This window comes from Neolamprologus multifasciatus, chromosome 5 (assembly GCF_963576455.1).
Source record: "Neolamprologus multifasciatus chromosome 5, fNeoMul1.2, whole genome shotgun sequence".
Classification (NCBI taxonomy): Eukaryota; Metazoa; Chordata; class Actinopteri; order Cichliformes; family Cichlidae; genus Neolamprologus; species Neolamprologus multifasciatus.
This window is the reverse complement of record NC_140443.1, coordinates 21,293,408-21,321,174: the sequence shown is the minus strand read 5'-3', so window position 1 is coordinate 21,321,174 and position 27,767 is coordinate 21,293,408. Positions and strand designations below refer to the sequence as shown.

Here is a 27,767-nt window from a genome sequence, read left to right as displayed (position 1 = left end):
AAATAAGAGATGCTATAATATATATTCTTTGTAGTTGGCCTTTATAGCTCACACCACGAGAAATTTGAAGAAATTTAAGTAAACTTAGTGCCTAAACTGTTGCTTTAAAGCAGACACATTATTCTACAAACTATCTATATGTAGACAGGATGGATACTATTAATTAAAGTTAAGTACACGGGCTTTTCCAGATTCTGAATATTCCCAGGAATGCTGGAAATGAATTACTGTTAATCGAAACAAGTCTGTTATTTGAATGAAATTATCTTATTTGGCGATAAGCGCCTGTATGCCCCTTGTTTACTGCTCTTTATGAGTTTGAAACTTGCTAAACTAACTGTTAATTGCTTTAAGCTCTGCAAGTAAACACTATGCTGTTGAGTGATTTGATGACCAAGACCGCCCTCTAGTGGAAATATCTGCGAATTGCAGTGCTGCTGATTTGAGTCGATGCCTAAACATTAGATTTCATTTGTCGGTCGACACAAGACAGAACAAACCCATGCAGCTGGCACATGAAAAAGGTGTTCAGATACTAAGATCGTACACTTTTATGTTAATTTATGTCTTGTTAGTATAATTAAATGCTCTAAAACTACTGAATATTATTCATTTAAAAAATGATCCAAACCATAAAATAATGCATATTTGTGAAACCTAATATGCTTAAAATAAACAATTTAAACATTTTTATAAAGCTGTTTAGGAGTGAATATGGCTTGTGGCTCTTTCGTACTTTTTTATATCGATGAAATGAAAGTTGTTGTTAATACTTAAATATATGCTATGTCATGTTTGGCAAAACGTTGCATGATCCACTTTTAGTGGATGCTCATATTTAAATTAAAGTCCTACTAAAAAACGCACTGAATGTTTAAAAGGAGGTAAAAACTCATCCCCCTTACTGCCGAAACCCGGGATCGAACCAGGGACCTTTAGATCTTCAGTCTAACGCTCTCCCAACTGAGCTATTTCGGCGGTATGAGCCGCAGTATCGTATATCTATACCAAATGGTTTCTACCTATGTGACACGTATAAAGTAAATATGTTTGTATGTGAACTTCGTATTCTCTCCTAACAGCGGATAGTTGACGTAAGTAGATAGAGCCATAAAGCTATCTAAAGGACTCAGGTAACGGTAGAATTTCCCTTCAAGCCGCTAGACGTCATAGTCCTGAGCCACAGGGAGCCACAAAGAAGTACGAAAATAAAGGTTTTAATAATACCGCCACTGCTATTACAAAGACAGTGAAAAGAACGAAAAACGTTTCAGATAATGTTGCATTTCAGCTGTGATCATTTACAATTGTTCCAACCTTTGGACACAAGATGGCGCCATTGGCGACCATAACATGCTGTTCCCGTTCATTATTATTATTATTATTATTATTATTATTATTATTATTATTATTATTATTATTATTATTATTATTATTATTATAATTATTGTTGTTGTTGTTGTTGTTGTTGTTGTTGTTGTTACTGCTATGCTGTCTATGGCTCGTGATAAGAAAATAGCTTAAAAATAAGACTGATATCCAGCATCGTAATGATCTTATTCTGCTCATTTTGTTGGTCAAATCACCGTAGACTAGATGCATAATCAATTTGGGACTCTACTTCAATCAGGCCAAATAGATTTTTATTTACCTCAGACTGCTCAGCTGGGATGGGGTGGGATTTATATGAAATGAAGGCAATAAAAATAGTACATATTTACTAGGGAAAAAATAAATATATTTAACAAAATAATTGCAGCATATTTTACAGTTACTAGCATGCTGTATTCCATGTATCTGACATAGCACTGGATTATTTTTCTGCAATTTGTCCTTCACTGTCTTTTTTCTTCTAAAGCCCACATTTCTTCATTCTTAAAGTGCTCCTGATACACATCCTACCAGATATTAATTACATTTACTCTTATACACATTAAAGAAGGCCTTTAGAAAAACTGTGTGAGACTTTGTCATAAAATTGCAGTCTGAAGCAGTATTATGGGACTCCTCTTGGCCTAAAGTAGAAAACCATAAAGCCTGCTAATCTTATCATTCTACACTTTTCTTTTTTTCTAACAGGGTTCTGCAGTGATGCAGTGCTGTCCCTTTATTAGTCATACAATATCACAATGCCAGTTTCTCTGCCTCCCGTCCCCTCTCTGTTTTCCCCCTAATCTCCCCTCCATTCTGCCTCTCATTCTCTCTCAATCTCTCTCTCCCATTTTTGTCCCTCTGTCATCCCTCAAGGTGACTTTCCTTCCTTCACAGACACTGCAGCTGTTCCTCGCTTTTGTTCTTGAAGGCCTGAGTGTGGATAAGAGATGAGAGAGATGCAGACCGGCAGAATAAAGAGAAGGAGAGCCAAAGAAGAAAATGGAAGTGCGAAAGAGGAGGGGGACTGATGAGATTATCAAGCAGGATGGAGGAATGTACAGTTTTGACTCACTGCTCAAATCAGTAAGGCAACAAACACAAGTGCATGCGTGACGTGCGCAGACCAATTTGTTCTGGTAAAATTAAAAATGAAGTGTCAACATCAAGCGATTGAGCCGCCTTGACAGATGCTTACCTGAATAACAGGTTTCATCCTCATTATTACTGGATATTAGCACAGTTGTCACATCAGACTGATGCATAGTGAGGGTTCACTACAGTCAGCACTAAATACTGCAAGTATCTGGGACGGAGTTTCTAAATTTAGGAATCAGAGAAACAGGGAGCGGAAACAGGAGATGTCAAAAGGGAGGAACAGCTGGGAAAAAAGAGACAGATTTGGGTAGTGGGGTCCAGAGAAAAAGGGATGGAGGAATTCCCAAGTTGTCCCGATGAATCCAAACAGTTCTCTGTTAAAACCGCAGATAACTGGGTGCAATTATGATAAAGACCAATCACATTATTCATGTCTTTCTTTCATTTGTCTTAAAAGCTTTTGCTCATAATTAAAGTGACGCAAATGTCATATTTTATTCTTCTCTTTACAGATCACATCCTTGTCAAATGTTAAACAGTCTTGAGATTTGAGAGAGATCACTTGAAGTGAAGACTGTTTGACCTTTCAGTATACTTGTCCGCAATAATTCTGAATAATGATCGAGTCTGTCTGTAGTAAAGGTCTTCTTGGTTGTTCGGTTAGAAATCTGTATCATTTCTATATGATCTGCTCAGCTTTGTGTTCACATTTTCCGCTCCTAGCCAAGTACCTCTAACCAATAAAAGCTTTCTTATATCAAATATTATAAACGGACTACTATTTGTGTGGTTAGTTTTGCGACAGAATGGCAGTCTGTCCGAGGTGTACCTCGCCTCTCAACCTACGACAGCTGGGATAGGCTCCTTTCCCCCCTACAGCTCATTCCTTAAGTGCTTTCTACCTATCACACTCCCTGTTGATGGATAAAGTAGGGTCATCCCGACTGCACTGACCTTTCAGCTGGTAGACAACCTGCACTACCTGCTGAGCCATAACCACTTTTAAAATGACTCGACGCAGACATGTGGGAAAACAGCTTCTCCTGTGTAACTAAATTGGCTAATAATAGCAGTTCAATATTTGAGTGTTGACAAAAACAAACACCTTGGACATGATATGAGTATTGAGTGACACAGATGGACTTTGATCACCTTTTTAATACAGATGCTGTTCTGCTCTATACAATGACACATATTATAAATCTTATACAATACTAATATTTCTCTATACACATGGTCATAAATGTACAGTACAGTGTACACACATACAGTATTAACACAAATTCACCTACATGTATCTTCTCTTTACAGTAACTTTCCAGCTCACCAAGAGTTTATAACAATGGCTGATTTTCTGTCCGGCAGATGATTGTGGCCAAAGTAAAAGATTTTATTATTATTATTATTATTTGGACTAAACCCTAACTCAGACTCTTTATTATTTACATCCCTGAAAAAAATGTACATGAATACACAATAATTACTGCCTTCTGTCTGTCTCACAAATAGTGTAAAAGGGGTGAGGATGAAAGAGGAGATAGCCCAAAGCCCTCCAAAGGAGCACTCCAAGTCTTGAGTCCATACAAAGTTAAAAGTGTAGTCTAACTACTTAGTGGACATAAATCTTTACTCACTGCAACACCCATAATACAACAGTTGATTGAGGGCTGGCTTATTGTTTTTTTTTTTTTTTTGTTTCATTTTGTTTTATTGGGGTTTTTTGTTTTTTTTTGGTTTTTTTTTTTTTTTTTGTCCAACAAGTCTGGGAATTTGACATAAAGCCCTGAGGAGAAAAAGAGACACCAATATTGTGCAAAATGTCCAGGACTCAGTCCAGAGGCGGTCTGTCTCTGTGATCATTCAAACCCCTAACCAAAAGCAGTAACTCTGCTAGGCAGAGAAACAAACAGCTAACACAAAGAGATGTCTCACGTCTGCAGTGATTTCACCATCGTTCTGATCTCTCAAGTTCATCATGCTTGTTAACCTGCTGTGACTTGAGAGCCTTTTATTATTGAAATTTTCAGAAAATATTGCCCTTTAATTATTACTTTAAAAGTGAAGTTGATCCTTTTACAGCAGTAATTTTAGCAGTTTCCTGCCATTTGTACATAGTTACATATTCTCTATATCGTTCACTTTTATGTTCAGCAGCTTCCCCCCCCCCCCCCCTTGCCTTTCCGTTAAACATATGTTGAAAGCCAAAAGGTCTTTGTTCACACTCTCTTTGTTCACATCCTATGGGTCATTGCTTTGCTCATTTATTGCACATAATCAGTGACACACGCACACATTTCTTCATTTACACAACCACGCAGCTTTTGCAAAAGCACATGCATACATGCACACTTGCAAACAAACGCTATCATACAAATATTCTCCATAACCGTGGTCATTAAAGTTCATTTTTCCTTAAAAACAAAATAAGATAAAAATAAAATCTCATGCCTTTTAGCTTTTGCTTGCACACATTCTTCTAAAACATGGTGTTTATTGAAAATCAGGTCGAAATCAGTTTTTTGTCTTCTTCATTTTTTGCAGTTTCCTGGTTTAGTATGAGCCTGTAAACTTTGAATCTCAATGCTTGCATTTATCTGCGTTTGATTCTCTATATGCAAACAAGTTCACTCAAAGTTGATACATTGTTGTAAACATACAGCAGGACAATCAGCACCATAAGAATACTAATAACTCAATTAAGGCATGAACAAAATAAAGCAAAGAACGGGAAACAGAGACTTCCATTAATAATTTAGTTTTTGTCACTGAGAATATCTGTGCAGGTAGATATCGATGTGCTTTCACAGATAATGATTAAATATAGATCAATGTGCAATAATTGGATGAGTGTGTGTGTATCTACCTGTGCATATGTACATGCACATGCAAGTTGAAAGTGCACGCAGGAGCAACACTGTACTGTATGTATTCGCGGTTATCTATCCTTTACCCTACATTTGGGATGGATGTGAGTATTATTAGCAGTCATGGCTATGATGTTGTCAAAAATATTTGACTAGTATTGCCACAGAGACACACTGGCCATCTTGTCAGTCAGAAAGTGGACTAATGACAGCCTTGGTAAGGAGAGCAGACTCTAATAGAGCTCATGTTTCTCCACATCTGTATGTAGCAAGAGGCCAAGAGACTTTCTCCTGACCTTTATAAGCTAGCTGGTTGTCAGTTTTCCTCACACCCCATGGATCATTACACTTCATCTATACAATCCATCTCCATTGTCTTGGTAAGATACATATAGTTCTTCAAATTCACACACATATTCATACATCCGCACTCTAAAGACCAGCCTCATTCCCTCACTGCCTCTGTGAGGCACCGATCAGTGCCATCACTGGCCTCCACCCGTGATTTGCGATTCTTTCTTTTGCCTCCTCCCTCTACCCAAGAGTTATGAATAACTGTCCCCCCACTAGGAGCTGGGTCCACTTGCAGAAGTGAAACGACCCTTTTCTTAACACGTGTTTTGAGTGCGCGGCGCAGTTTCTGCCTGGTGAAAGCATAGAGCAAAGGATGAAAGATGGTGGTTCCATAAGCCATCGCCAGGAAGCACAGACGGAGCTGCACCAGGCTGTCGCTCGGACCCATACACAGGATCAAAACATTGACCGCAGACAGAGGAGCCCAGCAGCCGAGGAATGTGGATATGATGATTAGGGACATTTTTAGGACGCGACGCTGACGTTCCCGACGGTCCCGGTGCCGCCGCACTGCTCGGCGCAAAGCGATGATGGCAGAAACTGAGGCCTGTACACCCATGGAGGAAGCTGGCAGTGGTGTGTTAGCGTGGGTCTGAGCTGAGGCTGAAGGTGGGGTTGGAGAAACTGGGGTGGCGGGTGTGGTTGCGATGGGGGTGGTCGCTGCAGTGCTGACAGTGGTGACTGTTGCTCCACTGTCAGACATCCCTTGGGGCATGGAGGAGAGTGGCGGGGGTGATGTCGGTGTAGGCGTGGGGGAGGGAATGAGGGAAGGATGACTGAGGTTCTGGTTCTGGTTGGAGGACACTATCTCTGTGGGCAGGCTTAAGTTCTTCTTCCTCTGCCTCCTGCAGCGTATCCTGCAGGTGGAGTCCTTTGCACGGGTACTCCTCATCATGTGAGAGCCGATGCGGATGTTGAGAGCCTGTAGGATCCTGGAGTAAGTGAACAACATAACTGCCACAGCGATAAAGAAGCAGGGCACTTGGAGGAGCAGGTGGTAATACATTGCCAAGCCTGTGTAATACCCCTGCCCTCCAACACAAAGCAATGTCCTGTTCTGCCATACTGGAGGCAGGTGTTGTGAAGGGGATGTCGGTGTAGTTGCGGGTAATAAGGAAGGGGACAGTGAGGAAAAAGTGGTGGTCTGTTCAGTGATGAGCTGAGAGTCATTGTTCTGCCTTTCCAGCTCCTCATGTTCACCATCCTCAGCCCTTGAAGAGAAGAAGTCCCCCTCAAGGAAGGGCAGGAAGAAAACGGCCAGAGACAAGGCCCACACAGTTGCCAGGAGTAGCGCAGCACGTCTGGGGGTCAGCAGACGACTGGCTGGACGCACTGAGATGTCATATCGGTCCAAGCTGATTACTAACACGTTGACTGCCGTAGCCACGCTAGTGAACGTCACACAGGCCTCATGGAAGCAGCAAAGTGTGGCCAGGCTGCTAACTCCATTTTCATTTGCTGGCAGCAGGATCACAGCCACAGTGAGTGGCAGACACAGCACGCACACCAGTATGTCGAGCACATGGAGGTTGACTGTGACCAGGTTGCTGACTGAGTCCACCAGGTTGGACTGAGCGCAGTACAGCACAAGAACGGTCAGATTGCTGCTGAAGCCCAACACAAGCTCCAGCATCAGCACAGTGGTCAGAGACACCTGAAAGCCCAGAGGGTAGGGCATGCTCCAGCCCTCCTCCACGCCCACCTCACTCCCTCCATCCAGCAGGCCTACCCCCTGGCCATCACTGGTCTCCAGGAGGTCACGATAGCCTTCGGTCTCCATTGACGCCGCGGCAGTCCTTTACACATAGCAACAGAGGCCGGCGTACCTGACCATGTTCCCTTCTCCTCTGGCTCAAAGGAGACAGCGATGGAGGAGATGTGGTTGTATCTAAGAAAAAAAGAAAGAAAAAGAGAGACAGAGGGTGATCAAGCAGTTCGGCAGTCAGTTTACTCAAAAATAACGCTGCACAACAAGTACAAGTCAAACTTGTCAAATTTCACAAGCGAGGGGAAGCTACTAGCTGAAGCTATGAGGGAGGTGAAAGTGATCTCGGCAGTCGAGCGGAATCGTGGGGTGCAGTTCAAGCTGCTGCTGATGACCCACGATGTCTCGCTGGCCTCAACAGTGAAACAACAACATGCTTCATACAGACAGTGGTAACAATTCAGGGAGGATGTGGGGCAGGATGTATCTCGGGGTGTACGTGAAGGTCTGAATGAATTAAACAGAGACAAAGCATCTCTGAGCTGTATAGATTTTAACAATCGAGTGAAGATGTGTTTTTGTGATATACCTATAATCCACATAGTATGCAGAATTAAAAAGAAAAAAAAGATTCCCTCATAAACATGAGTGGGTGAATGTTCGATTCATTCTTATGCAACATACATTATGTGGGTCAGAAAGCTGGCTGGATAAAGCATATACAGATAAACAGGAATAAACCAACACCGTCAAGATGTCAGTGACGTACTACGTGTTGTGTCTAACATCTACCTCTACGAGTACCCATTCCTAAGTGATTAACAACTCACCTTGTGAATTTACGACATACCCGTACAAATCCAATAAATGTCAAGCTTTGTTGTTAAATCATCTTTCTGGTTTTTTTTGTTTTTTTCACAGGCTATATAAAATCTTCAGCTTCTACTTTCAGGAGCAGAGGTGGCAGGAGCATTGGTGGCAAGGACATTTGCAGTGCATGTCAACATTGCAGGCAGCCAACTGAGGGTGGCAGCAGTTAATAGTTCTCACAGGGAAATGTAACGAAGACGAATAGATCAATGATCCACAGACAGTGGCGCACAAACAATGCTATCAGAGAAAGACCAGCTCCCCTGGCATCCTCTCTCCACACCCCCTCTTTCTCCTTCTCCTTCCTACATCCTCCACATCCCTTTCTACTCTGTTGCCTTTCAGTTTGCTGGCTGACTGCTTTGCATGTACAGCATGTTATTCACGGCTGGTTGGACACTCTCCTGCATTAGAGGGAATCATACAAAGTGATTAGGTCAAGAGAAGATGCCTTCATGATTTGCTTTAAGGAATTAAAGTATTCACTCGAGTGTCTGTCTAAAGAAGAGCTACAGATCAACGGCAGCGCTGACCCAAGCTTTTCTCTGCCACACTTTTTGTTCTCACCCTCTTGTTTGCCCCTTTCTCTTTGTTTTATTTCACAGTTTCCCTCCCATTTGTCATGTGGAAAGCACCTGCAGGCAGAGCAGGATTCAATGCGGAACAGTGGTCTATCTTAATTCGCTAATGGGTTTCATGGGGTTTGCGGTGGTGCTGGAACATTGATTTAAAGCATCATCGATCTGCCAATTTAACAAGCCTGAGGCGAGGGAGCACATAAACACACTTCCTGTCACAGCCTCCCAAGTGTACCTGTGGTCTCATTTTGATTTTGAGTGGCCGGATAAAACAGTTATGAGTGACTGTGTTCAATTCCTGTGTTTTAACTACAGTTTAAGATGTTTTCTTTACTTTATCATTATTGCAAGGCAAAGTATCACGCACGGCTCAGGGGAACGAAAGTAAAATGTGGTGTTTCCCACTTTTATTATTGAAGTTTTTATGATTTTTATAATTTCTTTTTCAAAATCATAAAAACTGAATAAATTCACAGACCTCATCACAGGAGTGAAACTTTAAAACTAAGTGGGCTTAGGTCTTTTAATGTTATTGATATTGGTTATGTTTGTCTTTGATCAATATGGCGAACAACATGCTGTAACAGAGTGTCATGGCGTTAACACTCACTTAAACCAGTCACAGTGGCAACATTGTCAGCATTGTGCTTTCCAGCACATGTGAGTGTTGTTTAACTGCTGTAGCAAATTAGGGTTGGGAAAGACTTTTAAATCAATAAATGACTGACAAAAACTGAAAGGTGTAACACAACAGTCACCTGTCACCTAAACTGTATTTTTCACAGACATTGCGACAACAAAACAGTGAATAAAATTATCCACAAGTCAATCTCTTTCAGCAAACACCAGGTCATCATTTTTTACTCTTAACTGTCCTGCCAATAATTACAAGAAGATGACTGTGTAGCAGGCCAGCAAAGAGCAGACGGCATAGCTTTCAACAAGTGCAATTTATCCTTTTCTATGGCTAATGACTCCTGCGACAGAGGATACTTGGGATGAAGCCGTAAGAGTTACAAAGGGACAGAGGCAATAGAGTAGAAAACATCAAAGTTAGCATGTGTTTGCTCCCAGCAAGACAAAATGTCAGAAGGCCTTTATATGAGCAGCTGTGACTTCGACCTGCGGGCAGCAAAACTGACAATAACCTAGTTTTTTACAGGGACGTGGGGAGAATAAAATTAAAGAAGACAGACGGGTAAACTTTGGGGAGTTTTTATAAAAAATCACAGGTGTTTCTGTCCTTTTAGTGAGAACTTAAAACACTGAGGTTCATCTGAGGTTGCTCGTGCAAGTCGTTATCGTAGTAACTGAGGAAAGTTGCAAGAATCATCATCAATCAATTTATTATTTTAGTTCTAACAAATGTTTTGTGTTATTGTGGCATCCTTTTTGCAATCAGTCACAGGGTGTGGGTGTTTGGATGTAAGAAAGTGGGTTGTTGGGTTGAGCGAGTTGTGGCAACAGAAGATGGCTGTAAACAAGGGGAAACTTTGCCAGCTGAAATTACATCAACAGTGTGATTGCCAATTTAGACAGGCGGGGGAACGACAGGAAAAACAAACTTAGAGGTACAAATTGTACAATTGCTTGAAAGTTTGAAAAAAGGGATGAAAGTAAAAGAAAGAAACAGATTTTTGGATTGATTGTAAACCCAACATTAACTGCTAGGATGTCTGTGTATTGTGTTGCATAGATGTCCACTGAAGTTAACCAGCTAGTGCCAGAACCATAAAAATAGCCAGCATGACATCACTCGAGCACACACGTAACTGTTAATAACAAGAAAAAAAATGACATAAAATATTAAGAAGATAATAAATAAAATACAGATGTCTGATCACAAAAGAACAGGTGAATGTTTTTTGCAATGTCCAAGGCTTGTTTACTTTTTATGTTTCATGTCTTCTTAAAAATCAATCATGTTATTCCTGAAAATTATGCCCGTTATTTAAGAAACGGCATCTGTGGATAAATTGTTTGGCCATAATAACAAAGATGTCGTACAGTAATTCCCTTTTCCTGTCCAGCATTTTAAGACCAAGTTTAATATCGTTAAATTCTAATATGGGTGCTTGATAGTATTTTTCAGAAAACCAATTTTGAAGTGTCATCCAAAAGGTTTGAGTGTAATTACAATCCAAAAACAGATCCTTTGAAGTTTCATTCTCTAAATCCCAAAAAGTACAGGTATTTCTGTCAATGTTGAATCTCTGTCTCAAAAATTAATTACAAAGATTAATGTCATTAATGAATTTAAAGTTAGTGGTAGACAGTTATACCAGATACCCTTCCTGGTTTATGTTTTCAGCTGGGCTTGAGCCAGCATCATTTTGATTAACAAAGCAAATGCGTAAGCCACTACTGAGCACAACAAAGTGGGCTCAGGCGACGTGGCCCGAGCCCATGGACTCAGAAGGACAGTGTTTACAGAGGAAGACAGAAAGCCATTTTCCTGTATAGAGCTAGCAGTCTTCTTGAAACCACAGCTATCGTCTTCTGGTGGTCTTCAGATCGAATGCAGGGTTAATGCACTTCTGCATTGGCTTAATGTTTGTGCTCCAGAAGCTACGTCAATGTTTTATAGAGTCTATGGCCTGAACATACCCTTGTAGAACACCACTTTGTACTTAAATATGGGACAGTAAGTCAAGTGTCCACTCTGCCCACAATCAAGGGAGGACAAGCGGTGCTGCCTAGAGATAAATTCTTTCCATTGTCTCTGATTTCAACCTTTTGGGCCATCGTTGTGGCGAGCAGGCAGTTGATAAATTAAACAGTAAATACAACAATGTTTGAGAACAGGGTTAAAGAGACAGGGCTGTCTGTCTCTGGTCTGTTTTTCCCTGCGCAACTCTCGTCGCACTTATGCCTCCTTGCACACCACTTACCACATCCTCTCTCCCAGCCATCATAGTCAAGCCATCAGATCATGCTGTAGCACTGTCTGGCAACACAAACACCAGCTACCCCTGCATTAATGTGCCTTAGAATTAAAGTTTGGCTAAGAAACGTTTTTAAAAAGTATTCCTTCAGCCCTGAAACAAAGTATCCCACTTATTACATCTTTAAGGCATGTACAAAATTTTACATTGCAAAACGGCTTTGCCTTTAGTGCTAAACAGGCAAATGAATCTGAGAGGCAATTTTAAAGTTTAATGCAGCAGCACTGTTCAATTCTGCTAAATTGGTTTGGGTAGCCCCATGGGTCTTCTCTTATCAGTCACCAGCAGAATTTACAATCATGTACTGAAAGCGAAATACAATGACTGCTTGGTTCGGTGCGGAACCGAATGAGTAACTGTTTTTACTCAGGCTTTACAGATGTTTTCATCACATCTGGTCTCTCATTTACTGTAGCTTGTATGACTCTCTCCAAAACAACAAACTGTGTCCTAGATTTCACAGCTTCCTGGGCCCTGCTGTCGGGGTCGTTATAGGTGTTGGGCAGGAGATGACAAGCTGTCAAGCCTGTTCTCACATTATCAGAGGGTGAATAGTAAAGCAGATCCCGTTAGTGCTAAAAACTTCTGTTTCCTCCTTTCTTTTCGAACTTTCCTCTTGCTTTGTGATCTTGCATTCACTCTGCACACAGGTACAAACAAGCTCTCCATGTATTTAATTTGTACTCCTGACAACAAGTTTGCTGCCAGAGGCTTAATTACTTCTTCCCAGCACAAGACAAACAGTCGGCATGCTCGCGTCCCAGGCATCATCTAAAACAACATGGCGTGAGGTGTTTCTTGCCATATTTCTTACTGTGAGAGAGCGAGGAAAAGGAGAAAAATAGATGAAGAAAAGGTTGTATATAAATAATTATAGCAAGAGTACAATACATTGTTCCAATCGCAGCCACCAGGGAGCTGACAAAATGCACAAGTTCAGAGTGAAGCAGTAGCTCAGTAGAAGTCAAGATAAAATTCAGGTTCCAAGTTAATGGCACAGCTCTTTGCCACCTGTGTTTACTCAACCGCTGTTTTTATATTTTTTACTGCTTTCCTTTCATTGAACTTGGCTTCGAGACCCAACTTTGTAAAAACACTATAAAGTCATTTCCATTATGCTACCTCAATTGGTAAAGTCACTTGACATTCACTTCAAAACTAGTAGAACTCCCTGGACATGAACAGCACACACACATTTTCCTTGCAAGTCTGCAGTGAAGCACAAACAGTTTATTGAATCTGGTCCTGCGTGTCGTGACCTCAGTCCATCATGCTGCTGCGTGGCAGGGTATCTGCAGTACCTGCTGCTGCTGAAAGTGCTGATCTGTGCCTAGGATCATGTTCCAATTTTCACCTCAGTCCTAGGCAATATAGAAGTGACAGTGGTTGGTATGTATGAGACTTGGGATGATGGGCCAATTATGTAAAAAAAAAAAAAAAAACAGTGCTCAAACTGCATCTATCTGAGGAAGAAACTAATTTTTACAGAAGACAATATCCACAGAATCTCTGCAGAGAGTTTGTTGTCTTTGGATGATTCATGAATCTGAGTGTTGCTGTAAGTTGGAAAAATAAGACAAAGGTGTCAAAGGTTGAATATGAAGTGGAGGCACTTCAGGATGACAGATATACAGCTCTTTTTTCCATGCAGTAAGCAGTACTTTTACTGGCACTGTGGATTGATTTAAGTTAGTCAACTTGGTGTCTCCTACTGCAAGAAGTTCTTAAGTTCTCCTGATGGATTTAAATATCTTTTTTAATTTGTTTAAAACTATTTAACTGTGCTGCGTCACATTGGCGACCTGTCCAGGGTGTACTCCACCACTTGCCTTATGGTAGCAAGAATAGGCTCCAGCCCTTCCACAGCCCTGATAAGAATAAGTGGATGAGAATGGATGGATGGATATTTAACTGTGACTCTCTCCTCAAGGATGGAGATCGTCAGATTGTCAGTGTTCTTATGTAAATGTCGATGGCTCTTACCAAAAGCGATGAGAGAAGGAAAATGTTATAATATTAACCTGTACCAAGAGAGCACTGCCTCTGAGTAAAAAGATGGAAGCTTCATTGTACTATGGCTTATTTAGGTTCCTATCTACAATATGGAAAAACTGTTATCTCTGATGGATTTTTCCTTGTAAAATGTCAGTACAAAATGGTAAAATGTGAACAAAGGCTTTGTTCTTTGATTCGACAAGACTATCACCAAAAGTTGACATTTAGGGAAGAAAGTAAATCAGTAGGGAGGGTGATAGGACAGGAGAGGAGATAAAGAGGGGGGAAAGTGAATGCAAACAGGATGATGGCGGATGCGGCACGCTGACTCATGGTTGTCTTAGGTATTCCTGATGTCCGCAACACGACAATCGATCAAAGGCTTAACTTTCCCATGTAATTCATCTCGCAGCACTAAGGGCAAGCAGCCACCAGCTGGGCAGCAGCATCCCTGGCAGGCTCCCAGTAAAGCAGCCTGGACAGGCCAGCAATAGATCCAGTTCAGTGAGAGCACCAACCGACCTAATGTGCTCCTCATCAGGACAGCTTTCGGAACTTTGGGAAAAACAACATCATTACTGTGTGCTTGTTACAGGTGGAAATATCCACCTGTAACTCAACAACACTTCTCTTAAGTGAGGCCAAACAATCACAAACCCATAAAAATTTCAAAATGGGTTATCATAAATCCTGCCAAGCTTACCAAAGACATACAAGCACACGATGTAGTCCACAATGTATTACTAACTGCCACCCACTACCAGCCCACGTCTCTGCTTGCTCTCCCTGCCCGTCTGCACTCCACAGATACAGTGAAAGATGCATTGCTATCTGAGGTGAATGACATGTTGTGTGCTTAAGAAACTGCTGAATCCCAGCCACACAAGTGGAGGAGAAAGGTATGGGGGTAGCAGGAGGTAAGATAAAAGCGGGAGGTAGGTGCAGTGAGGGAGTGATGGATAGGAGGGAGGCTTAGGGGTGTGCAGATGGATGCTGAGTTGTGTGCTTGCTCGAGGGGAAAGTCTGCTCCCTGCTCACTACCACAATCCATTTCTCCTTTGAATAGTTGCACCATCACCCCCCTACACCATCTATCTTACAACCAGCACATGGCTCTTTGCTTTTATACTCTACAATATATTTGTGTAATCCCCCAAGACCTTCAGGAAAGACTGTGATTTTTAATATTAAACTAGCTTTATAATGCAACTGTGCAAGGAGCCTCCCATGGATTACACAAATTACATCAGAGACGCATAAAATAACACAACACTTGAATATCCAGACATCTTCTATATGATACATTATTTCTGACAGGCTGCTACCTTGACATTAATAAAGATGCCATGCTAGGCAGGTATGTAATCTATTAGTTCAGCTCTGTATAGAAATAAGACTCTGGTCCCTAAACAGCTCTGGTCCACAGGGTGTGAGACATCGTTACCACCTGACAGCACGTTCGATGGATTTCATTTGGCTCCCCCTTTCGTTAAAGATACTCCTCTATATCATCTATCCAGCTCTAAACTGTCAAGCCCATAATTTTGTTATTGCACACACCACCCATCAATAAGCACTAATCAAGGCTGCTGTGCAATCACAGCTTTCTAAAAGAAGCAGCGATTAAAATCAAGTGTGAGAGCTGGTCAAAGCATAAATAAAACACAATAATAACAATAACAATAATAATGATGATAATGATGATGATGAAATGGAGGAGGAGGCTGTCCACTGCCACATAATGACAGAATGGAAAGGATTAGCAACTATATAAGACAACAAAACAGGATAGATAAATGCTCCTTCATTTCTTATGTGCTCTAAAGTGATTGTGATTAGCAATGTGTCCCTCCACTTTTCCATTTCAGCACCATTTTCCACCAGGAATAATGGCCAGTCTGAATGGAGTCATCACGCTCAAGTGCTGTGCCCACCTCTCATGATTTATATTGTACTGGAGTGTTGTGAATAAATAGTCAAGTCACAGTGTGAGCTCTGCGGCCACTTTAATCACACTCTGGTAATGCCAAACCAGCAGCTGTGTGATAACAGGCTTAGCGCCACTTATTTAGCACAGAGTAGCTTGAATCCATGTTATTTTACACATATCTACATTGCCACACTAAATGTATCAATTCATAAATGCTCAAAGTCTCAGACAAACATGAGCTTTAATCCCAGGATGGTGGGATTGGTCTTTCTTTATCCTTTAATGAGTGACTCTTATTTTATTTATTGCTGAAAACTTGCATTAGATTTACTTACATAACCTGTGGAAACAGTTAGATTATGTCTGCAAACTCAGAAAGAAACATCATCATTTATATCTTAAAGATGACAGGGCTTCGGGCATACATAGCAAAAAATTTGCATTCAAAGTTTTATATCAGGGGTTCATAAATAGTGGACAGTTAAAGATGCTGTTTAGCTGCCTTGGGGGAACCTGGAGCTCCCTAATATTTGGAAATTCAGTACGAAATTTCTGTTTTTCTCTGGGAAGGCATCCAACATTGTTTCAACAGAGTAAATCCTGACAAGTGCATTAATTGGGTTTGCACACTTAAGTTTTTCCTCCATCTGGAAAGATTGCTTAACACAGCAGAATAAACAATAGTGTACATGTAAAGAAACGTATCCCCACACATCCAGTGAAGGCTTATTGTGCAAGATTTGAATCAATGATGCAGGGATTGTATTTTTGTTTTTTAACACAAAACAGCAAGTTGGATTGTGGCACCTTTATTTTCTTTGCATTTGCAAAGAAAGAGATAAGATATTTTTTCACTGTGTTCTGTGGAGTTGTATGCTAAACAAGCATATTTTCATGTTATCAATCCTGACTAGGCTCAGTTCACTGCACAATAACATCGAATTTGGTTAATTCTTTTAGGCTTATCGAAATGTTTTGCATGTTTCCCTGCAATCGTTGGCTCATTAAGGTTGTATCAGTGGAAAAGCATAAAAGCATGAGACCATTGTTGCTCTCTGATTTGTGCATGAGCAACTTTGTACAAGCAAAAACAGCAACTCAAGCATAACGACACCGCTCCACTGCACTACTAATGGTCAAAATCTCCAAAAAACGGTGTAAAAGAAAGTGACCCATTGAAACTGTGTGTCAGCAACAGAGCAGCTATTTTTTTTTTATCATTCAAAGCTAATGGGACAATTTTGCACTAATGTAGTGCTCCCAGTCAGATTAAACTAAACCTGACCTTGCTTTCAATCAGTGGCTACAGAGAGAGAAATCTCTCTATGCACTCTCTCTCTCTCTGCTCTTTGAAGCAGACTCACACTCAATGTCCACTCAGTGCCTGAGCTTAGGAGAACTGGGGAGCAGCTCAAGAGGTCCAAAAGCTGAAAATTAAAGAAAAAAAAAAGATTTGAAAGCATTTCAGTGCAGTGGAGTAAATCTAAGTGATGATGAAGTTGTCTGCACCAGGTTAAAATGATTAAGCTATCTCACTCTAGAAGGCAATTAAATCTCGATTAATTTCATTCATCTCCTGCAGACAGGACATCATTGGCCAAGAGGGGAAAGATTCACTGTAAGCATCTATATTGATGACATTTAGAAGTTTAATCTGAGAAAGGGACCACAAACACATGCTCAAACATGGTGTACATAACACCATAATTTCTATACACACCTTCAGCCAATGTAGCAGAGGTATATGTACATATAATTATATTACATCGTAAGCAAATATGTTATGTAAGCAAAGCAAAAACAAAAACCTGCAGTGTTAGTATACAGATGGGTGGAATAATGGAGTTCTCTTCCTTGTTGCTTCTGCCTCTCTTTACTTGATAGTCTATTTACACATGCTCACTACACTCTGCTTTTCTAATGATGTATTGTTCCATCCTCGCTCTATATTTGCTCTTTGTGTGCTGTGCTTCTACTATCATCCCCCTCATTTGCTTCACCTATCTGTTTCTCTGCACTCGCACACATCAAGGAACAGTGTTATTTGGAAATTAGGTTTAGTGTGAATTTTAATTTCACACAGTGACCGGTGGTGCACTGAAAAGAAGGAAGAGCAATCTCAGCCATCATTTATCGCTCTATCTGTGGACAAGGAAGTTAATGGCATTTATTAAGTCTTGAGTTTTCTTTGTTGTGCTATTCCCAAGGCTCCTTTTCTTTAAAAAATATTTTTAATTTCTGACGATTTTATGCACGAATGTGGGCGCATTTATACTTCATGTTCAAAAATAGCACAGAGGTCTGACAGCTTTTATCAATGATTCAGGTTAACCGAAAAAAGGATGTGACCAGTGCAGTGGAAATATTGTTCTAATTAGGAACATACAAATATAGACATTGTTTGATTAATTACTACAGATGTCCTTAATTACAGCTGCTTTTAAACCTTGCTGGAGGCTTGGACAGCAGTAAATTCGATTTTCAGTGACTGCAGAGTGATTTTGCACATCCATCAAAACGTATTTACGACAAACAAGCAAACAAAAATTGAACATGACACTTAAGTCGTTGAAAGTTTCATTGACAATTAAACACAAATTTAACACATTCCTTACATATAAAAAGTAAAGGGATATAATGAAACAATCAATTGTGTTAGAACAAGATTCTGCCAACAGAGAAACTGGGAACTTACTATAGCAAAGGAACAGCTCTCCCATAAATCTTGTGTACTTTTCCCACACTGATGTTGTCCTGCAGTACCCTTTAATCATCTCCACTTCAGTGTTGATATATAAATCAGCGTGTCAGATTATAAGTACAGTACTCCATTGCTTATTGCGCTGAAACAAATTATTGCTGCTTTTGACTGTGCTGCGACATCTAGAGTGACACGCGTGATGCGTCCCTACCAGCAGCATCAAAGCTCCTCTATAAATACACGCATAATCACAAACACATAATGACCCATATGCAAAGCAAACATATAAGCTGCTACTATATAGGAGTGAATGGAAATGGAAAAACACTGAAACAATTAGCCCTTTTGAGACTCACAGCGGGGAATGCAAAAGAAACAGAGCTCTTAAATGAGCACATATGTACAAAAACAAGGTTTTCACTCGTACTTTTTTGCATGCTTGTTCTCCTGATACATGACACTCAACATGAAGCTACATGTGAAATACATTTATCTGTCTTGTGTAACATACAATTTAACAACAGAGAGAGTTCATCTTTTTTGTTATTACAAGACTTTTTAAAACAGGTTTTATTGTTATGTTCCAAATCAAGTTATTATATATGCATCTTTGTCCAAAAAAGGGTTAAAAGTTACCAAAACTGATATGGTTGTGTTCCTGAAGAGTACTCTTCAAGCCCCTTTTTTAGCTGGATTTTGAATGCATTTAGTTTATCTTTGTAAGAAATAAACAGTGACCCCACTTTTATATGTATTTTTTTTCTAGTTAGATTCACTGAGATAAAAACAATGCCCCAGTATTTTAGGCTGAGCTCAGCAGAAATTGTAATTAGCTGACACATTAATGCAGTATATATAGCGCTAGGTGTTACAAGTGATTACGACATGTCAGAGGGTGTGTGAAAGAGGAATTCAGTGCAATAATGCGGGAGAATGTGAGAAATGAGTGAACAAAAAAGTTCATAAAAATTCTTAATTCATATTAATGAATTAATTAATGCAATAATAAAAAGCTTCCTGCTATGCACAAATATGATGCTATGTAGTAAAATATTTTCCTTCATTTTTATCATGCAGATGACTTCTTGCAAACGGGCAGCACCACTGTAACTACTGGAAAATGTGTTGCTTTGCAGGTGCAAAGTTGTTTGGCAAGCAAGACTAGTGTACCAATGCTCTCCTATTTTATATCTAATGAAAAAGAGAGGAGTGTTTAAAACCGTCCTGCTCCTTACTCAAAGAAACAGTCTGCGGGAAACTATCAACATAATAACGTAGACTTTAAAAAACATTGCTATTTCATCCAGGAAATTTAAGGTAGACCGGGGAGCTTAACGGTGAGACATCATCACATTTCTTTTCTTTTTACATAAAATCAAAACTCTACACCACAAACCATCCAGTCATTAATATTGATATTTTTCGCAGGTTTTGATGAAGGGCAGCAGCTCGGCCAAAATATTATGCTATTAAGCATATATGCATAAATGTAAGATATGTAAATAAATGCAGGAGAGCCTTGATAAACTATCCTTTGAAATCATGATATCAGTGGGTTATAACAGTTGGAGACCAACAAATCATGTTTAATGTGGAATAATTTTATCTGACTAAAACATTAAACGTCAAAACGTTAGTTTATGCACCGAGTCCTCGCTCTTAAAACGATCAAACGGTGCACCTTCACCAAGCGTGGCGCATGCATGTGGCTGAAGCATAACAATCACTGTGGGTCTCTGAAAAATGGGGGACTTGGAGGATGAAAATCATCATCTGATCATATTCAAAAGGAATCAGAGAAAAAGAGCAAAAACCAGCACCCCCCCCCCCCCCCAAAAAAAAAGAAAAAAAAAGATTTGATTTAGATATACATTTTACTGCAATACAAGAAACTTACTGTCTGCAGTTACTGAACAGAACGATGAAGCCTATCTACACCGTCGCAAACTGCTGAATGATTGCTGTCCTGTTGGTCACTTTATATTTGAGAACGAAAAAAAGCGATTAAACAGATCCCCCTAATGTGCTGTTCTGACACCAGGGTGATTTGTTATTGTTGCCTGTAAGATGCAATAAAACTGTCTAATATCGCCATAAGAGACCCAGCATTTGTTTTATTTTGCAGTATCCATTTGACAGCCAAAAACCTTTCTAGTCAAATGAGACTAGTATCTTATGCCTAAGATACTAGGAATTAATAAAAGCAAGTCTAATGAGAAAAAGTGCCTTAGACCGATGTTAAACTTACCAGCTTGGTTAATGGGAATTCCCTTTACATCCTACTGCAGGTGTCGGTGCGCTGCGCTTTCTCGAGCACTGGACCCCCGATTCACTCCAGCGCTCTCCAGGACAGCCGGCTGTCAGCCAAAAACGTGACCGGAATAATTTGCCTCCGTTTTGTCATAAATATTACAACGGGAGGGGGGGGAAACCCTTCACGGCTGCAGATACGGGGCGCAGCCAGTGGCTACTGTGCGCTCACGAATAAGGTAAGATGAGAGTGTGTCTTGGCGTTTTTCTTAGCCTCCCCCATTCAACAAGGCGCGTTACACCTGTCCACTTTTATTCCGCGGACTTGTACAGCATCCCACGCAAGGACCGGCCAAACACATGATCATGCGCTAACCGCTCGCTGGAGCGCAGTCGCCGCTCCATCCCAGCGACCAATACGGTGATCTGCAAGCGGAGGGTGGAGGGAGGATGGAAAGGGGGGTTTTCGTTGGAAGGGGTGGAGACAGGGATGCAGGAGGAGCGGTGGGGGGCTGGTGTGTGTGTGTGTGTGTGTGTGTAAGATGGTAGCCTTTCACAAGGACGACCTGAAATTCCTCAAGGATGAGCGCTCTTCTGTAGTAATTCAGTGAGATTTCCCAGTCTCCTACCCTCCCTCTCGCAAAACATTAGGCACACTTCACATGTCTCCCTCAAAGGAAAATGACTGGATATATTCTTGACATGATAATATCACTTTGCCCCGCCACCATTGTGAAGGAGGCTAGGGGGTCTGTCTTGGTTGCACCGGGGGCTGTACAGTGAATGTCTGCACAGCTCATATCGGATTCAGAATTTTCATGTGCATGATGCTGCTGGTGCTGGTGCAGCTGGTAGATAAGCTGGTTAAAGAACAGATTCATGAAGTTTGACACCATAAATCACACAAGACTGCCATCCACTGTAAGCCACATCCTTCTATCTGGTACACTGTGAACACTGTGCCATTAGCTCGGTGCAGGGATCAAGGTCACCCACTGGTAAATGTGTGACCTTGAGCACAGAGTCGGTATAAGGTTCCTTGACAGCGCAGTTCTCATGCCACTGTTTGTTTTAGGGGCTTAAATCACAATGCAAGTATCTGTAACATAATCTGCAAAGGTGGATTTAGATAAAAGGTATGTGCACTTGGCAGTCTCTAAAGGGGAGCTGGGGCAGCTGATGTCAGCTGTTCTTTGTTCATAAACTCCCACAGGGCGAAAAAAACAAACAAACAAAAAACATTAAGGCGCTTTCTCATGTTCAAATGTGTTAGGAAAGCAAAAATAATTACTAAACACACTTTGAATAGTTAAATGCTTCTTGAACCTTTTACACCTGCATCTGAAATTTCAGCGATGACTCATGTATCCTAGAGGCATACAGATGTAACAGATGGTGGAATCATTTCTGAATGACAAACCTTTAATGTTCAAAAAAAAAAACTAATTAGTCATCTGTTGGATCAACATATTCTTTAGAGAGGAGTTTAGTTTTTCTTGTTTGAAAATGTTTAGGTTAGTTTAATTTTTATTAGTTTTAGTCATTTCATTCAACAATCATATACTAAAAATAAGAATATTGTATCAATATATGAATTTACTTTAGTTTTCCAAGTTAACAAAATTGTATCAGATAGTTAACGTTGTTTTTTTAAATAACAAGATGTGGATAACAAGATGTATACAGCAAATAAATGGACTGGTTCTTATACAACGCTTTTCTGCCCTGTTTGAGCACTCAAAGTGTTTATTACAAGCACCATTCACACCAGATTTTTTTTCTCTAGGCTTAAGTGCTTTCTGTCTAACATTCATACACATAACACACATATGGCTTAATAGACTGGTAAGGAGGGCCAGTTCTGTCCTGGACAATTCCCCTGATTACATAGAGGTGGTGGGTGAGAGGAAGATGTTAGCCAATCTCATATCCATTATGAACAACACCTCTCACCTGCTGCATTTGACTGTAGAGGCCCTGAGCAGCTCCTTCACCTGTAAACTGCAGAGTGCTATCACAGCTCCTTCATGTACATTACACATATTCAAGTTTTTGCCTTTTAAAAAGATAATTTATACCTTTTTCTTATTTATTTACATTTTTAATGTGTCTAATATATCTCTAATTCACTTTTTCTTGCTGACCATTGTGCTTCTGTAACAACTGGATTTTCCCAGTGTGGGATAAATAAAGTCTATGTTATTCACACTCTGATGAACACTATGGGAGCAGGTTGGGGTTCAGTATATTCCCCAAGCATGATTTGGTATGCACAGAGGGATCAAACCACCAGCCTTCCAATTACTTCCTGAGCCACAACCACCCCACGATTGAACCGCAACAGTTCACTTAGCTCAGGACAAAGACTGAGCTGACTTACCAAAATGGTTGAAGCTGTGTGCAATGACCTAGTGATCTCACTGCTTTTGGTCTGGGACCAACTGGTAACTGTTAGAAATTATCAAAAATCACAAATTGATTGTCATTTACATACACAGAAGCAAACTTCTTAAATTCAATATCGAGGCAGAACCTCGTAGATCTGAAACAGAATTTCAGGAATTCCTCAACAAATAGTGGCACAGTTGCTGCGGGACAGCAAGTGCAAAATGACACGGATGCTCGGTAACACAATAACCACAATACAAATACCTGGCAACCAGCTGAGTTGAGTCACCTATTGCAAAGTGACGTCTATCAGACAAATAGATATCATGCAGAGTCAGTGCAGACTGACTTAGTTTGATTGAAACATGTTGGAAATTGCATTTATCCTTAAATTAAATGGCAATTATTTGCAAACTGTCTGAGAGGGATTTCAGTGTGTCCAAATCAGACCGGGATGGTTCAGACAGAGGCTGCTGTGTTGCAAGCTCAACCTCTGGGTATTCACTTGGTTGCAGCAACTACTTGCAATATGTCACTGAGTGTGAAAAAAATCAGTGCAATCACCAGGCAAGTACAGATTGTTTCTAGTCGCAATGAGCATGCAGTCTTATTTTTACTCTAGTGTGACTAAGCTTTTAGACAGCTGACTGTGTGTGACTATTTCCAGATTTTACAAAAGACACCACATGGTCTCAAAAGGAAAGGGTTGGGACAGTGTCTTTGTTTTTTTGTTTAATTTATTTATTTATTTGCATATTTGGTACCACCCACCACGCCAACCCTACCAAACACATTTAACTTCAGTCCCCTCATTTTTTTCAGTAGCCCACCTTTTCCTTTTCGCTGCACCCAACATTTTACAGGACACCAAGGGCACCCTGTGAGCTCACAGCTGCATCTTCTTTTTTAACAAACAAAAAAGCAGCAAATTGCCCTCGGTAGCAATCTGAATCTCTTGTGAAAACAGTCACATGCAAATGCAAAGCTAGGCAGTGATTACAAGCATCTGCCAAACACCCACATACCATATGCCTGTGTCACTTAGCCAAGGAAAAACAGACACCACACCTAAACATGCATGCACAACTTTAGAAAGCAAAATAAATATAACCATAAGTACCAAACCATAATTTGCATGCTTCTGTTTCCAAGCTGGGATGGGTACAGGCACATGCTCACACTCACATGCAGTGGGGCTCAGACAAACTTGGGTCTATACAGCTGTATGATACTATGGCACAACTGCATTTGCCTGCATTCAAGCACCAATCAACTTATAATGTACTTGTCATTTCCAGGGCAACTAAAGAGTCATTACTATTTTGAACCAGTGTGTACCCCATGATTTCCCATACATCCACCATAGCTTCTCAGAACATTGAGGAAAGGGCTATGATCATGCTGCATATAGTGGAGCCTTAAGAAGCTTAAACAAAAGCAGAGCATCACCTTGTTTCCAGTTGAGAAACTCAAAACATGAACTCTGGTCCAGCCTATAGAGAATTGCACACATCTCCTTCCTCTGTGGAGGAGTCCTTTCCATTCATTTTTAAATGTCAGGTTCAAGATGATAAGACTAAAAATAAACCCTTTCTCTTTGATTTTAAGGGTTGATATCCAAATATGACATTTTTCTCTGATGTGTTAGAGAAAGTTTCCTGTCAGGCCTTTACTGTAGCAGACCTGGAAACATCTCAGGTTGTCTGTCTTTGACTAATTATCCCCTGGAATAAGAAGGAAAAAAAAGCCCCCCAAAACACAAAATGCCTATTTTTGTGAGTAGTTAAGCTCTTGGTTTTCTAAAGTCTAAATTTACAGGATCCAAGAATGTTACCAGTAATGTGCATCTGCTAACTGGTTTCATTGCTATAGACATCAATAAGACACAATCATTTTAAATGTACATATGCACTAGTTGGTGTGTTTACAGTACTCTCATGTTGTGGACTTTTGAGTACATCCGTTTGTCCTGTCCGACAGCAGGCAGAGCAGCGAGGTGGTCTGCAACCCCGTCTGTCCAGTGTAGTTTCAAGGACACTGGCATGAATTCTGGTAAACCTGGAAAAAAGTCAAGACCTGGGGTCTAGCCTAGCTTGAGCATTGATGACTAGTCAACAGAGAAAGTGGGTGGGCCTGGATTACAACTGCCAGACTACAACACATATGCATGACAGATCCTGAAGAGACTATAATAGGAGATGCCTTTTATATTACAACTTTTTTCCTGTAACAAATAATAATACTGTGAGTCTTGTTTTATGGAATTATTTAGTGAGACTAGATGTACATCAACAAAGTTTTGTAACCAAAAGGTGAAAGATCAAAGGAATAAAATGTTCATAGTTCATAGATAAGAATAGTGTACCAAATATTACCACAATCCATCCAATAGCTGATGAGACATTTTGGTAGGAAGTAAAAAAAAAAAGGTTAGTTTCATGATGATGCTTGAGGAAAAGTCAAGGGATGAGATGATTCAGTGGATAATAATTACTATAAAAACCATTTCTGGACTCAGATTTATCAGCCTATAGCTATTAATTAATTGAGGGATAGACTGCATTGGGACTAATAAACATTCAAGGAGTGTATGATTATGTGTACAAAAGTTTGTAGAACTCTCTTGAGTAGTAAGCTAATTCATTTTTAACCATAAACATCAACATTATGGTGCTCCCAGGGAAATGGTGGAGATTGCAAAAGTTAGAATAATTTATTTGGGAAAATAAAAGTTGGGGGGGAAAAGTTCACATAGTCAGGTTCATAGTTTGAGATAGACTCACCAGCCACTTCCTTAGGTACACATTGCTAGTAAAGGGTTGGACCCCTTTGGCCTTCAGAACTTCTTTATTTCTTAACAACACAGATTCAATAAGGCACTGGAATAATTTCTCAGAGATTCTGGTCCATATTGAGATGACAGCATCACCCGGTTGCTGCAGATGTGTCAGCTGCACTTCCATGATGCTGATCTCCCATTCTACTACATCCCAGAGGTACTCTATTGGACTGCAATCTGTGACTGTGGAACTCATTTGAGTGCAGCTTTGTGACATCAGAAGATGAGTACACTATGGTTGTAAAGGGATGAACAGTGTGTAATAACTATTAAAAACTCTGGAAGTGGTTGTTTTAGCTTGACGTGCTATTTACCACCACAGAAACTAAGTAAAATCAAGATAGTAATATTTTTTTTCAGTATGTGAATACTGAATTTTAAACACACAGAAGAGCTGTTAAAAAATAAGAACACATTTTAGAGATGTTTAGACGCTGACTTACATTCAGACTCAGTTAGGTGTGCCTTTGAAAATCACTGAAACCTAATAGCTGTTCTTATTACAGTAATACTACTAAATTGATGCAGACAAGCACATAAATATATAAGGACTAGGTGAAATTAACTTTCAGAATGCGTAACCTGGTCACTGCATGCATGAGATGGAATATAGAGGCAAAGGAGACACGTGAAAGACAGTTGCAGTGTTAAAAAATAAAAACTGAAGCCAACTGTGGCTTGACAACATGACCTTGAGCTGAGGTTTGAGAAAAGCTAAAGCCAGGGCGTGGGGGAAGACATAAAGGATTATGGGTGAGGTGGAGTGAGAAAGAGAGCAGATGAAGAGAAATGAAGAGAGACAAAAGTGAGCGAGAGAAAGAAAAGAGAAGAAAAACCCCAGAGAAAGTGTTGTAGCTATTTGATAGAAGCCCAGCCAATTACAGTTCTGCATTATGAATGCGGAGAAACAAATGTACCTTTTGCCAGCATAAAGAAGGGGAAGCAGGGCTCAGAGAGGCGTCTCACAAAATGCCACCTCAGAAGAGTGTTTGTATAAGCTCATGGAGTTTTGCCTAAGGAGGGCGTAGACTGACAGGTTGGTTCACCCTCTCATTAGTGTATCCAGGAAGTAGCCTTGGACCTGCACTGTGGGTCTAATGACTGTGTCACCATGACTGTGTGACCTGCCAGAGCTGGTATTTGGTAGCACTGTAAACTATAATTTTCTTGATGCTGTATTCCCACTGTGAGTCTACTGGCTGCTTCTTTTCAAATAAGTCTAATGGGCTGTGAAATTAGTTTTTATCTCTGCACACAATATGGCTACAGAACAATTCTGGACTATCAAGTCTCCCTAAAGGCCGGGTTTGGAAAATGCATTTTCACTCTAAATTACAGTGCAGCCATTACAAAATACCCAGCTCCTAAGAACTTGCATATGCACAGTGAAGAACGTGCGTAGGCTTCAGTAGCAGAAGCTTGTCTTCTCATTTGATTGGAGGATATTTTTGTCCGGCATACACAAGTGGACACAGGTGTCTGCATGAATACGCATTCACCTGTGCTCCTGCAGTCAAATTCAGTCAAGACATTTGTGGTTTGATTGAACCACAAAGGGACTGTGTGATGGATGGAAGATGAGACGTGCACTGACCTGTCACTTCAATCCCCTCCCGCTTCTACACTTAGACCCTTTCTTTCCTGACCCCCTGCCTGTGCAGTCTGTTCTCCCTGTGCTGCATCTGACATCCACAGTCCTGTCTTCATTCCAGCCTCCTGTTCCTCATCCACAATCATGGCCTGTCACTTCCCTCCAATCCTAACTTAGCTAACTTCCCAAGCACCAACAGCAGGCCTTTTTCTATCCCGTCTGCATGCCAATCCTGATTAGGAAAATGTCTACACTACTACAAACTGGCGTATATATACCAGTTTTTAT

The 27,767-nt window shown here is 40.5% G+C and overlaps 1 protein-coding gene, 1 long non-coding RNA gene and 1 other non-coding gene across 3 annotated transcripts in view; 1 reads left to right on the top strand and 2 right to left on the bottom strand.

The window, feature by feature from the left end:
• The window catches only part of LOC146518570 (uncharacterized), a 16,110-nt gene extending 11,891 nt beyond the window's left edge, over positions 1–4,219 (top strand). The window contains exon 2 of the long non-coding RNA XR_014874122.1: positions 2,248–4,219. This is a non-coding gene — a long non-coding RNA (uncharacterized LOC146518570). The remainder of the gene's footprint in view (positions 1–2,247) is intronic.
• On the bottom strand, positions 906–978 carry trnaf-gaa (transfer RNA phenylalanine (anticodon GAA)). The gene has a single exon. It is a non-coding gene; the product is annotated as a tRNA-Phe (tRNA).
• LOC146518569 (G-protein coupled receptor 22) lies at positions 3,612–27,767 on the bottom strand. The gene is made up of 2 exons (XM_085159720.1): positions 20,660–27,767; positions 3,612–7,575 (listed from the first exon to the last, which is right to left on the bottom strand). The coding sequence occupies exon 2, from the start codon at positions 7,465–7,467 to the stop codon at positions 5,779–5,781; it is 1,689 nt and encodes a 562-aa protein (XP_085015846.1). The 5' UTR covers positions 7,468–7,575; positions 20,660–27,767; the 3' UTR covers positions 3,612–5,778.

Bases quoted from the DNA above. Each gene is read 5' to 3' on its own strand.
- LOC146518569 (XM_085159720.1), bottom strand. From the start codon at position 7,467: ATGGAGACCGAAGGCTATCGTGACCTCCTGGAGACCAGTGATGGCCAG.